At 37.8% G+C, this 14,701-nt stretch overlaps 1 protein-coding gene across 1 annotated transcript in view; it reads left to right on the forward strand.

Annotated features, from left to right (window-relative positions):
- The window catches only part of LOC129004877 (elongation factor Tu, mitochondrial-like), a 90,006-nt gene that overhangs the window by 14,004 nt on the left and 61,301 nt on the right, over nt 1-14,701 (forward strand). Inside the window, exons 2-3 of the mRNA XM_054433574.1 lie at nt 1,135-1,190; nt 12,151-12,328. Of these exons, the coding sequence (XP_054289549.1) occupies nt 1,135-1,190; nt 12,151-12,328 (234 nt within the window). The remainder of the gene's footprint in view (nt 1-1,134; nt 1,191-12,150; nt 12,329-14,701) is intronic.

Here is a 14,701-nt window from a genome sequence, read left to right on the forward strand (position 1 = left end):
AATACCTAATTGTATGTAATGTGTCAATGATGAAAATTGCATATTTTATATACCATATTATACAATGTGTGCATATGTAAAAGAGAAGTGTCGACCTCGCTAACGTAAGCGTAGCTATATACAGTCAACCTCGCTTATGTTAGCGGGTGAGACAGTCTCCATCACTTACGTTAGCGGTTGAGACAGTCTTCCTCGCTTACGTTAGCGGACAAGACAGTCTTCCTCGCTGACGTTAGCGTGTGAGACAGTCTTCCTCGCTTACGTTAGTGGGTGAGACTGTCTTTCCGCTAACGTAAGCGGAGGGACCATAAGCGAAGAGACATTTTACTGGTATATTGCTCTCTATTCCCTCCGCATACACGTGAAAGTAATCGGACCTTTGAGGTTAGGTTCTATGTACAATTTGCTTTTCCATCACAAACACACACATTTTTAAAAAGACAACAATTAATAATAACAGCAGTTAGCGAAAAGACACTAAATTAACATACGCACTCAATACTTACCCTAATTGTCACTAAATTTGTTTTATTAACAAGAACAATTCGTTATTAACACGTTTTCTGACAAAGATAACTCTTCCTGCACTCACTACTGCTCTTGGCGGCGATCGTGCGAAACTTACAATGGAAATAGCGGCAAATTCAAAATCGCTTGTAACCTAGATGGTTTTCATAGGACTAAGTAAAAATGTTATATGTCTCGGAAATATCAAAATTTAAAAATAGTTTGCAATGGGTAATGGAAATGAAACAGTATTTATATAACACCACAGAAGATTATTATTTAATTATATTTTTTTCAAACCACAATAACTACATATAAACTTTAGGCTAGCCAGTGTAGGACAGTTAGCGAGGGGGACATTTAAGGTACTAAAGGTTATTTTTTTTCAAAAATAATTTGTTTAAACATTTTATTTTTATACTACGTATGTAGATATAATCTTTGTCTTTAGTTTTAAATATTTTTTTTTTATTTTTACTACTTTATATGTCCACAAGACATTTATTTGTTCTCAATTTGATAATGACCTATAAAACAAGTTGTATAGTGTGAACATGGCTTTACATCAAGAATCCTTATTTCTTTAAAATAATAACGTTAATTAAATGTTATTTCCTATGATTTTAGTTGCACAACGTGCTCTGAAACAAATACTGTTCAGCAAGGAAGCATATTCAATACATGTAAGTAGCTTACCTATTAATTGTCTAAAATAGAGGCTGTGGCCACTTCTTAAGATATTAAATTGTGAATGAATTACGGTATATATAGTAGTTGGGAGTCGATAGAAATAATGAAATAAAAAATAAACTAGGGTGGTCCTTCGTTATACTTTAGACAAATAAATGAGCGAAGCATTATTTAAAGATTGTCAATTGCTAAAGCAGCTAACAACCTACAATATGTTCCCTTTCAACAGTGTTCCGGTCGGCCACATTAGTCTCTGAACGTGATCCCTTTGACGAGACTGCGCAAGCATAGGCACCGATGTTTCTTCAACTTGGTCTTCTTCGATTTCATCAGGACTTTCTTGGTTTTCACGTACACACGGTACTCTCATGTGAACAAAATCATTGACTGGTAGTTGGTGTAGCGCTTCATCACTAATGGTTATGTCAAAATAGAATGGGTTATTTGCCTTCAGCCAAATAAGTGCTTGCTGTAGTTTTTCACGTCGAACTTTGAAATCGATATGGCCAAAGACGCCTTGACGTTGGACAATGATGACTTTTAAGCTTTCGGGCAGTGTAGGTAAGACAGATGCTATTTCATTAATATCTTGCTCAACATTAATGATGTTACCTTTGTAGTGAAACTGGCCATCCTGACCATTTGCTTGTACTTTGTAAATGCGCATAGCGGGATGTACTCGTGCAATCAACATTTGTTCTACAATCGTCAGGCCAGTTAATTCGTTCGGGACACTTGACACATCCATATTATTTAACGCCGTGAATTTAGTTGCATTTGAACGACAACGCGAACAAATCGGTGATTGGTTTGAAGCTGTTAGTTGTTGGCGATGACAGTTAGTGCAAGTGTATAATGTTAGTGCATCTAATTCATGCTGGAATTGATTAGCTCACTGCCTATCATTATCAGCTTCTTCCGCCACTGCTTCATCTGGTTCTTCTTGTTCACGACGCCACTCTCTTACAATATTTGCATTATTGGTGCGACGACAATATTACGACGTGGCCTTTGAGGCATGCTCAAAACAAATATAGCAAAACTGTTACTTCCATTGATAAACTGTTACATTCCAACTAGAATGAAAGTAAACATTGAAATGTAAACAAAACAGTTACTGTTACGTATGAGTGTATTTATTTAAAAATTGAATATTAAAAGTGATTATTCATAGGTAAATTACGAAGGACCACCGCAAATTACATTGAGGAAAATAATAAGAAACTTGAAAACATGTACCTTTACAAACTCCAGTGCAGACGTAGGGGGAAGTGGGAAAGATGGCGTATTTGAACTTCAAATTAGTGTCGGCGCTGTGACGAACCCTTGGTAGTTGGATGTTGGATGAGACGATTTTCGCTCTTCTTTCTGCTTGAAGGCTTGATGTTCGCACGTAACGCTAAGTCTTTTATTGTTCGTGGCCACTTTAATTACACGGAAGTCGCGACACCGCACAGGACACTTTGATTACTTGATGGTGCATGATTCGTGGGTTAATAAAACGCAAATAAAAATACTACTTGTCACTAAAACAACAAAAATAACTTCAGAATAAGATTGGGCAATATTAATTGCAATAAAAATGAAAACTGAAACAACTTGATGAAATAATGTAAATGGAAATGAGATTAAAAGAGGTGGCCGGTACTAGACCATATTAATAGGGCCGTGGACAGAGAGAGAATGACCAGGATACCTGTCTGAAGCGACCGACAAGCGATAAGGACAATGACATGAATAGAGCGATAAGATTGTTGTCTGAAGATAAAACGGACTTGGGTTCTGTGGCTTTGGCGTTTGGCATTACCATTTGTATTTAAAATAAAATAAATATTCTTCTTTTGAATTAATATAAAGTTAATAGTTCCTTTTTCCTTCTAAATACTAAACATACAGGGGGCCTTGAATCCTCCAGGATTCAACAAATCAACACAAAAATAATATTCCAATAAAATAAATCTTCTTTCCAAAGTGGTTGAGAAAAAATACTATTTACAAATTAAAGTTCTTGAAGTTACTCTTGATAAGCAGGCAAAGGAAAAACCTTGTGAGCTGGTCGAGTCAAGAGTCCTTGTTGAGTTTTCAAGTGGACGACCCGTACAACCTCATCCTTTCCAGGGGAGACACCCACAATCCGAGCTAACGGCCAAGAAAGAGGAGGAGTAGGCTGATGTACTAAGGCGAGGTCACCAATGCGAAGATTGGAATCTTGTTCAGTCCATTTAACCCGCTGATGGAGGGTGTGAATGTACTCCAGTTGCCATCTCTTCCAGATGCGTTGATTTAGGGCCTTGACCAAATGCCAGTGTTTCAGGCGATTATCAGGAACATCTTCCAGATTTTCATCAGGAACAGAGACAAGTGGAGCTCCGACCAAGAAATGTCCTGGAGTGAGCGCAGTGACATCTGAAGGGTCGTTTGACATTGGTGTGAGAGGTCTCGAATTAAGTATCGCCTCCACTTGAGTAGTCAGGGTCATGAACTCTGAGAGGGTTAGGACATGTTCGCCGATGACACGGCGGAGGTGATGCTTGGCACTCTTAACGGCTCCTTCCCAGAGACCACCTTGGTGAGGAGCAGCTGGGGGGTTGAAATGGAAGGTAATGTCTTGGTTTGAGGAAAATTCAAGAAAAGATGTTCGTTCAGCTGACTTGAAGAGAGCTTGAAAGGCGTTATTAGCACCAACGAAGTTTGTCCCGCAGTCCGAATATATGTTCTTGCAGAGGCCACGTCTTGACACAAAACGAGTTAGTGCAGCAATGAAGGCATCAGTTGATAGGTCAGTAGCTACTTCAATGTGAACAGCCTTTGTTACAAGGCAGACGAAGATACAAATGTACGCTTTTGTCAAACGTATTGAACGGAGGTTATGAACCTTGATGTTGAAAGGACCACCGTAGTCCAGCCCCGTGTTGAGAAATGGACGAGAAGGTGTCACTCGGGATTTTGGGAGATCACCCATCAGTGGAATTTTATTATGTGGTTTGTGTCGAAAGCAGATGACACACTTAAAAATTCGAGAGCGTATTGCGCTGCGGGCAGAAAGAATCCAAACGCTCTAAACGAGAAGGGATTGAGTTAATGGAGGCCCTGAATGCAAATATTTCTGGTGATAGAAATCAATAAGAATGTCAATCACATGATGTTTCTTAGGTAGAATTACAGGATGCTTAACGTCTTCTGAAAGTTGAGATGCATTCAATCGTCCACCAACACGAAGTAAACCTGATTTATCAATGAAAGGATGGAGACGTCGAAGTGATGAATTGGTTTTAGATGAGTTGTTCTTCAACGCTGCGATGTCATCTCCAAAAACCGTTTCTTGAACCTTCTTGAAGATTGTCAGTCGACTTTGAGTTAACTCAGATGAGGTGAGAGGGCCTGAGCACCTTTTTGAGTGCCGGAGGTTATAGATGAATCGTAAAATGTAACCCATCACTCGTGTAAGTTTGCTGAAGTGAGAGAATCTAGTGAGGAGTTCCCATTCTTGAGTGGGTTTTATTGTAGATATAAGAGTGGTAGGTGACTGAGGTTTATTTTCTCCTGTTTTTGTAATATCTAGAGGAGTAAAGTTTGAGGATGGCCAAGATTCACTCGAATATTGAAGCCATGGGGGACCAGACCACCAAAGTTCGTGGTTAGACAATTCTGATGGGAGGATACCTCGTGACGCGCAGTCAGCGGGGTTATATTCACTGGATATGTGTCGCCAGCAATGATTAGGTACTAATTCTTGCACCTGCGCAACCCTGTTCCCAACAAAGGTCTTCAATCGATGAGGTGGTGTCTGCAGCCAAGTTAGGGTGATAGTAGAGTCACACCAGAGAATGATGGATGAAATCTTTAATTTTATCTTGTAAATAGAAACCACATAGGCTACTATCTGGGCAAGAAGATGGGCGGCGCATAGTTCCAAGCGTGGAATAGTAAGTTTTTTCAAGGGAGCAACCCGAGTTTTTGACATAATCTGCCTGATTGTGACAGTCCCATCACTGAGTTCACAGCGCAAGTAAACAACTGCAGCATAACCATTCTCGGAGGCATCTGAGAAGCCATGTAAGGCAGTAGTGCATGCTCGTGACACTTGAAAAGCTCGAGGAATTGAAATCTCTCGCAGGCTGTCTGTAGATGAAGTGAAACTTTGCCACATTTCGAGTAGGGCAGCGGGAAGTGTTTGATCCCAATCCAATCCTTTGGTCCACAAGAGCTGCATAAAACGTTTTGCCCACATCACAATTGGGGAGAGGAAACCACAGGGGTCATATATTTGTGCAATCACACTGAGCACCTGACGCTTTGTAGTTGCGCTTGCGGAAAAATTAAAATTGTATGTAAAACAGTCAGTAACTGGAGACCAGTGAATGCCTAAAATGGTGTGATGAGGCTGTGAACTATCTTGAAGGAACACCGGAGTCTCTCGATGACCATCTGGAAGATCTAGAAGAAGTCGACTGGAGTTGGAAGTCCATTTCCTTAGCTCAAAGCCTCCACGTGCTAATAGGGCGATGAGTTGTCTCTGGAGTCTTAAAGCTTCTTCTTCGGAATCTCCACCAGAAATCACATCGTCAACGAAGGTTTGTGTTCGAAGAATCTCTGCCGCTTCAGGGAACGAGTCGCCTTCATCATTGGCAAGTTGGTGCAAAGTCCTGATTGCGAGGTACGGTGAGCAATTGACTCCATAGGTTACTGTGGTAAGTCTGAAGGTAGAGGGTGGTTGATCTGGACGAGTATGCCATAGGATATAGTGAAACTTCTGGTCCTCAGAATGGACTTTAATCTGTCTGTACATCTGCCTTATATCACATAAAAAAACTACACTATGAGTTCTAAACATGAGCAACAAGTCACAAATGTTGGTTTGCATTTTTCTTCCTGTAAGCAAAATATCATTGAGAGATGTACCATTGGAGGTTTTTGCACTAGCATCGAACACAGTACGTAGTTTAGTGGTACTGGATGATTCCTTCAACACCCCATGATGAGGTAAATAGTAATGCGGGGCGGATAAGTCAACATTATGAGCAAGTTCCATATGTCCCGAAGACGAATAATCAGACATGAAGTCGAAATATAGAGATTTGAATTGAGGTTGAGCCTTAAACTTTTTCTGAAGTGAGTGTAGTCTTTTCTCGGCAGCAAAGACAGAATTTCCTAGAGCAGGGTGTTCAGTCTTGAACGGTAGTCGGACGCAATATCTGCCAGATTGGTCCCGAGAGTGAGTGGAGAGGAAGTGTTCTTCACACATTTTATCTTCATCTGATTGCTTCGATGCGACTGGTGGCTCTTCCTGGTGCCAAAACCGCTGGATAGAATTGTGCAGTTCAATGTCATTGACTGCCAAAAGCATGGTTGACATGTGAGAGCTAGTGTCATCATCAAGCTTGATTGCACAGGGTGCGTCACCCATTACCAAAAATCCAAAGTGTGAGCCTATTAAACTTGGTAGGTTAGACCCGAGGTTGTGAACTGCTTGAGTGAGCATGAGAGGGAAAAGTGATCCACCTAAAAGAACATCAATCCCACCAGGTAAATGGAACATGGGATCAGCCAAAACGTAAGAATTTACCATCTCAATGACACCAGAGGATATTGGCATGCGGGGTAAATCAACACATATTTTATCAAGAATTAAAAAGTTTGATTCAGTAGAGATAGTTTTTCCATTCAATGTCTCTACCTTGAGAGAAGTGGCACCTTTACATCGAGTAGGTATTTGAGAGAGGCCTACTACACTAGGCGCACTTTTTGTGCGTGAGACACATAAAAGTTGAGCAGCATGTTCTGTGAGAAAACATGATTGACTACCAGAGTCAGCGAGAGCTCGAAATACATGGCTAACTCCGGTGGGCGATACCAGCTTCACAAGTAAAGTGCCCAACAACACTGTTGAGGGATGATGTGTTGTGGAACATCTTTCTTGACTAGTCAGGGCTGATGAGAGTTGAGATGATGAATTTTCTTGATGAGCTGAGGAAGAATCACGAGTTGAAGTCTGAGGCGTAGCCTGGTTAGATGATTGACGAGGTTTACCATAAAAATGTAATAAAGTATGATGATTCTGATGGCATGTGTAACAGCTCGACTTAGATTTACAGTCACTCAGTAGATGATTCCCTAAACACGATGTGCACCGCTTATTCTCCTTTACAATCTGGTAACGGGCCTTAGGATCCTTATCTTTAAAGACCGAGCATGTATAAACCTTATGATCAATTTTGTTGCATACAAAACATTTAGTGTACTTAGGGTAGGATTTGCTTTGATCACCAGAATGATAAGTCAGCATAGACACCTTATTACCTACCGATGATTTGTTGAATCTTGAGTTAATATATGAATTATCAGATGTTGTTTTCACATTATGACTGCTGTGGAGGTTTGCTTCTTCAATTTGATTACATTCTTTAGTGAGAAACTGAATTAACTCAGTCACATTAGGTAAGGCAGGGTTATCACCATCACTGTCAGTGGGGTTATTAATTGCACGAAAAATCTCAAATCGTTTCCTTAAATCACTATCCAGTTTTCTCAAAAGCATGGCAGACAAAAGGTGATAATTTTTTGTAGCAATTTCACTATTTAAGCCTTTGAGTGCTTGAATATTTTCATTATATAAATTTACAAATTTTCTCATTTGTTTTGAGGTGTGATTTACTGAGGGTAAGTCAAGAATCTGATTTAAGTGCAGAGTAACTAATCGTCTAGGCGAATGATACCGCTCTTTCAACAAATCATAGGCTACTGTGTAGTTTGCATCAGAAATAGGCAGGGATTTAATTAAATTCAAGGGTTCCCCAGAAACAATGCCTAATAAATACTGAAATTTCACCACATCAGACAAAGATGAGTTTTTATGAATGCTAGAATCAAACAAATTTATAAAGGACACCCACTCCAGAGGTTCACCACTGAAATGTTTAAGTTCAAGCTTGGGTAAGCGTACAACCGAAGGTTGTGGAGTCGGAGTCTTATCACTCTTATTTTTTGAGGATTGAAGTTTACTTTCAAGGTTGGCAACATTGGCATTAATGTAGTCAATTAATTCATCAACACTATTTAGAGGAGCATAGTTGGGTTGGAAGTTAGGATCTTTTGCTAATTCAAGTTCATGGCAGGCATCTAAAGCCTCAGAGAAATCATCTCGGAGTTTATTTACAGACCTAGCCCGAATCAAAAACCTTTGCTGAATATCCTTATCAGACACTTTCTTGGACAAATCATATATCATCTGAATTTGAGTGAAGGCATTATCCTTTCTTGCATTTACAACAGCAAGGGAGGTAGCCATGGTTGCCTAGCAATCTTCTGTTTTAACCTTAATTTAGGCCTATTTCCAAAAATTGAGAGTAAATATTAATAAATTGCTATATCTTAGTGAGCACTGAAGGTTAGGTTCATGAACCAGTAAATAACCAGCTTGGTTTGTCTTTATAAAATAATAAAGCATAGGCTATGATGATAAAAATATAATAAAGTTGTCCAAGTGTAGTACTGTAGGCCTAACTATTTAAACTTGGAATAATTAGTTATATTTCAGTAAATAGGCCTACTTACAGCCACAGTACAAAACATGACAGTATTTCATTATTCAAATCAATCAGCAGAAAGTCCATTTTCTTCTTGTATAGATTATTCAATTTTATTTTGTAACACTTTAAGTTGAAAATATTCTCAACCCATTAACTAAAATACATTTCACTTTATTAGTCCACTACATAAAGTAAAAATAATGCCAAACTAACCACTGCCACTTTAAAGTTGAAGTTTGGTCGGCAAAATGAAAATGTAAACAAACAAGATAATGACAGTTAACGATCAGCTGATCGTTGCAGAAAATATTGGAGTTTGCCGAAACAGCTGCAAAGCAGCGCCTATGCAAGACGCGGAGAGTTAGAGAACTAATATTGCATGTAATGCACACTGGGAATATTGTTGTGACAATATGATTGGCTGAGCTGGAACAGGTTATGTGCGCGCATGCGCCGAGTGGTATACATGATTTAAAACAGTGGTATCGCCGACAGTGGTAACAGTGGTAAAGAGTGCAAACAGTGGTAAAGAGTGGTATCGCCGATTTAAAACATGACATGGACATGAACTAACTGAACACTGACGGACTGACGTCACTGACTGGACAGAATGACAGAATGTCAGTCAGAAAGAGAAAGAGAGATTCAAAATGGCGGAAATGAGCAATGGATATATTTCCATAAAACTGGAAAATGATATGGCTCGAAATGACCAAATGTTACGTATGAGTGTATTTATTTAAAAATTGAATATTAAAAGTGATTATTCATAGGTAAATTACGAAGGACCACCGCAAATTACATTGCGGAAAATAATAAGAAACTTGAAAACATGTACCTTTACAAACTCCAGTGCAGACGTAGGGGGAAGTGGGAAAGATGGCGTATTTGAACTTCAAATTAGTGTCGGCGCTGTGACGAACCCTTGGTAGTTGGATGTTGGATGAGACGATTTTCGCTCTTCTTTCTGCTTGAAGGTTTGATGTTCGCACGTAACGCTAAGTCTTTTATTGTTCGTGGCCACTTTAATTACACGGAAGTCGCGACACCGCACAGGACACTTTGATTACTTGATGGTGCATGATTCGTGGGTTAATAAAACGCAAATAAAAATACTACTTGTCACTAAAACAACAAAAATAACTTCAGAATAAGATTGGGCAATATTAATTGCAATAAAAATGAAAACTGAAACAACTTGATGAAATAATGTAAATGGAAATGAGATTAAAAGAGGTGGCCGGTACTAGACCATATTAATAGGGCCGTGGACAGAGAGAGAATGACCAGGATACCTGTCTGAAGCGACCGACAAGCGATAAGGACAATGACATGAATAGAGCGATAAGATTGTTGTCTGAAGATAAAACGGACTTGGGTTCTGTGGCTTTGGCGTTTGGCATTACCATTTGTATTTAAAATAAAATAAATATTCTTCTTTTGAATTAATATAAAGTTAATAGTTCCTTTTTCCTTCTAAATACTAAACAGTTACAAACAATTAACATATGTTTATCTTATTTAAATGAAACGAGATAAACCCATATGTCATAAACCCAATATAATTTTTCTTACAACTTACATTAAAATAACAAGCGAAATTGGGTGACCCGTAAAATAAAATCCAGAAGGAAATTTGCAAATATTTTTTTACCAAAACATTGTGCTCAGTATTCTTTAGCTGTTGGCCAAATTTTATATCAATTGGTCAAGCGGGTACTTTCCTGTTAAAGGGAACATTCATTATTATCGATGATTTCTTTTCGATATATCGATATTTTATCGTTTATTCGATGTATTGATATAACAAAATTGAAACTTATCAGCTGACAACTACGATGAATAAATTGTTCAGTTATCAGTATCAACAAACAATACAAAATTATATTGAAATGAAACTGTTCTAAACTAACCTAACTAACCAAACTTGCTGTAACATTTCAAAATGCCGTTTGGTAGCCTATTTCCCATATGCCTTTTCTGTTATTAAACGGGATTTTGAAACGGTAACTTAGCCTACAGCAAGTTTGGTTAGTTATGTTAGGTTAGTTTAGAATAGTTTCATTTCTTAATCCAACATTACAAAACATCGATTGTAAACGAAAACAAAAAGATCGATATATCGAAAAGAAATCATCGATAATAATGAATGTTCCCCTTAACAGGAAAGTACCGTCAAGCGATTACATTCTGATGCCCTTACAAAGAAGTTACAAAGTGAGGGAAAGTGAGCTTCACTCAACAAATAATTAAATGTGAAGATTTAAAAAAATCAGATTAGGCTATTGCATGAAGTAAACTCTAAATCTACTCAAAATATAGCTACCGGTAAGTGTAAAGTCAAAAGTGTAAATCTGAAATAATGTTATATCCCTGTTATAAGTACAGTAGGCCTATTCCCTAATTTTAAATTTACGGTATTTATAATTTTAATTATGTTACTAGTATTTTAACCTGAAAGTTTGTGTGTTGCTCAATCACGCATAAACTACTGGACGGATTGGGCTGAAATTTGGCATGATGATAGCTCACATTCCCGATTAACATTTAGGCATATTCTTATCTCAAAAATCCTTTCGGGCTCCCCCCCAGTGGCTCTGTAGTTCCCCATGTTAACCTTATGAGTATATTTAAATGGAATTAAAGAATCTTAACAGCTGGTTCAACTAAACAATTTGATTCTGTTATGTTCAATAATATTAAAAAGTTAGGCCTAATAGGTTTACCAACAGGGTGCAGCACTATCATTTTCTTTTTATTTATGAAACCAGCTAATTTGCAACCAAAAGGTGAGTGAGTGTAGCGAACAAACTTCAACCTGGAGGCAAGTTAGCGTAGCGAACGAGCTAAACCTGAAGGCAAGTGAGCACAGCGAACGAGCTCCAACCTAAAGGTGAGTAAGCGTAGCAAACGAACTTCAACCAGGACGTGATTGATCGATGCGAAAGAGCTCATCTTGAAAATGAACGAGCATTTGACTTACAACCACATTAGGACGACGTCTGTCAGGCTAAAAAGTTGTGGTCCACAATGAGAACTTTACTTTTTTCTATGGTTTAGATGCAGTGGTAGAACATTAGGGCTATGGTAGATGTGTGCTACACTAAAGGTTACCTTATAAATTAAAATACCAAATTTTCTTAAACCGTGTCCTCTCCCATAACTGTAATAAGCATTTTATACTTATATGCTAACCCCGTACGAAGGACGGGTACTCTGCTAGTCATCTATATTTTTTGTTTAAAAATCCAGGTTACTTAATGTAAAAGCATACAGGTAAAGTTAAATAAACTAAATAATCATGTGGTTTTAGATAAGAAATAAAATCTTGATCAATAAATTACATACATATAGGATGCTAAGTTAACTTTCTGCTAGAAGTGAAAACACTTCTCATAGGCTACAGATATGTTTTTTTTTACAGAAATGTAGTGTCAGATTGAACAGCAGGTACATTTGCAAACCTAACTCTGTGACAATATCAGCTGTTCGACGATATGCAGAGAAGAAAGTGTTTGACCGATCCAAGCCTCATTGTAATGTTGGAACCATAGGCCATGTTGACCACGGGAAGACTACGCTCACAGCTGCTATTACTAAAGGTGAGACTATTTAAAGCTACTAGTAAGTAAATGTACAAGCTTGAGTTGGACTGTAATTGGAAATGCTCTTCAATTTGGCTTAAATTGGGTGTATACTTACCTAGAAACTCCCATGTTTCGGACCAGAGCAATATACTCTCGAGTCAACAGTGATTTTCATCCATTTATTCAGGCGAGAAGCTCTCTCGCTTCGAGCCGCATCAACCTAGAAGCTCTCTTCTCTGCTTTTGGCATGATCATTAGTATGTCTAGTAATGTTAATCCAAACAGATTGGACGAAACAAAGGTAGAAGTAATTTATAGGAAACTTTTTTCTTTTACTAAAACTGTATTGCTGAACTCGGCTCAGTTTCAAATTTAGTGGTTCTTCTACACATGTCAGGAAGGTCCTTTGGTCTATCCCTCACACTAAACTTGTTTTCAACATTTTCAATGTGATTTCTGGTGGTAGACTCATACCCAGTCCATTTAGATTCAAGGTTAGGTGAAGGTAAAGGTATGCTTCTAGGCCTACCTGTCTCATCATTGTCGGTTCTTATTTAGGTACTGTATTACCACATCAGGAGTCTCTGGCTCTTCTAAATCTCAAACATACAGCTCCCCTTTTCCAGTAGAAAAGTCAGTGAGTGAAACATCTGCAGGCGTGTCTTCTGCATAAATTTCACTGTCACTTTCACTAATTTCATCATCCAATAAGTCTCTAATTATTTATACCATTATTAAAGATGTTTGAGGAGTAATTTTTAGAATCCACGTTGTTCAGTACAGTAGAGAGTCGAAAATCCGAACGTCAAAAATCCGAAACGTCAAAAATCCGAACCGCTCCTGAGAGTTTTAAAATATTGAATTGGCACAGAGACAACAGTTTAAGCTCTACATGTTTTTTTCAAGAGACAAATTACAGTTATATAAGGAAAATACCTAGGTACAAAAATCATTATTTTCATTTCATTAACTGTAACCTAGAACTGTATTTTTAATACTGTAGGCCTAATTATGTGTCTATTAGGCATTTCTAGGCTATGTTTGAAAATCCGAACAAATCGGTAATCTGAACTACCTACGGTCCCAATTGGTTCGGATTTTTGACTCTCTCCTGTAGTTTAACAAATTTCTTATCATCAATTAAATGTAGGCAGGTGGAGGTAGGCGCTAACAACACGACACTCTTGGTATGTAGAAGAATATAGTTCCTCCAGATGATCATTAAAAAATGAAGTAGGCCTAATCACTATAGGACTAGGAAAATATCATTCATTTATTTATTTATCATCATCACGTTACATCAATGATTGACAGGTGATTTGTCATCAAACTAAAAACTATTGTAAAAACAATCATAATATTGAATACTTAAAAATAATTATGCATTTGTTAGGAAATCTTCCAGTGAAAAAATGCCTTCTCTAGAAGCCATATCTTAAGTGTTTTTTAAAATTTCAATATGCAATCAATTTCTTTTATCGTTGAAGGCAGCATATTATAAATTTTGGGTCCCATATATTGTGGGATTAAATTAAATAATTTTAGTCTATGTTGCACTGGGTTTTATTAATTTTTTGTATCTTTTATCATGGTTGTGAGAGGGCTGACTCTCCATAAGTGTATCCAAGTTACTCTTGACTGTCAAAGAAATATAATAAATACAAGAGCTGTATAAAGTGAGAATTTTGAATTGACTGAAATATTCTTGGCAATGTGTATCTGGAGGAACCTTGGCTATACCCTATGTCTAATCGCCCTTTTTTGAAGAATAAACACTTTTTTGCTTTCACTATACGATCCCCATAAAATAAGTCCGTAATTCATAATTGAAGCGAAATAAGCAAAATATACTGCAATTTGTGTGTCAAAATGTGTTGTATCTCTAATTACTTGCAACGCAAATACAGCTGAATTAAGTCTTTTTGATAAATTTTTAATGTAAGTTTGCCAATTTAAATGTGAGTCTGAGTTTGAATTTTTTATGATTTTGAGTTTGTGATTCAAACATTGTGAAAATGTAATCTTTGTAAACTTAAACAGCATATTAGGATCTGTAGATAATAGTTTTATTTTTGGCATGACAAATATGTTCCCTTTGCCTACTCCAGTAATTACTACTATAGTAATACCAGAAACAAAAGAACCCTGGGCCGTTTCGAGCCGCGCAGGTTTGAATGGTACGCCACACCTACCGGCGCGAACCACGTGATCTTTTCGTTTCTGCGCAGGTTGTTTTGTTCTATGTTATTTAAATGTGTATATTATTCTGTAACAACCTTTTTGTGCATAATTAAGAGAAATGAATAATTTTCCCCAAAATGTCATGCCCAGACCATTAAAATGAGACCTCTCCCAGCTTACTACGGCCTCCCGTTCGCTCACAATTTC

The sequence above is a fragment of the Macrosteles quadrilineatus genome, unplaced genomic scaffold (assembly GCF_028750875.1).
Source record: "Macrosteles quadrilineatus isolate MER2022 unplaced genomic scaffold, UCM_ALF_1.0 Scaffold_1__1_contigs__length_201487025, whole genome shotgun sequence".
NCBI classification, from domain to species: domain Eukaryota; kingdom Metazoa; phylum Arthropoda; class Insecta; order Hemiptera; family Cicadellidae; genus Macrosteles; species Macrosteles quadrilineatus.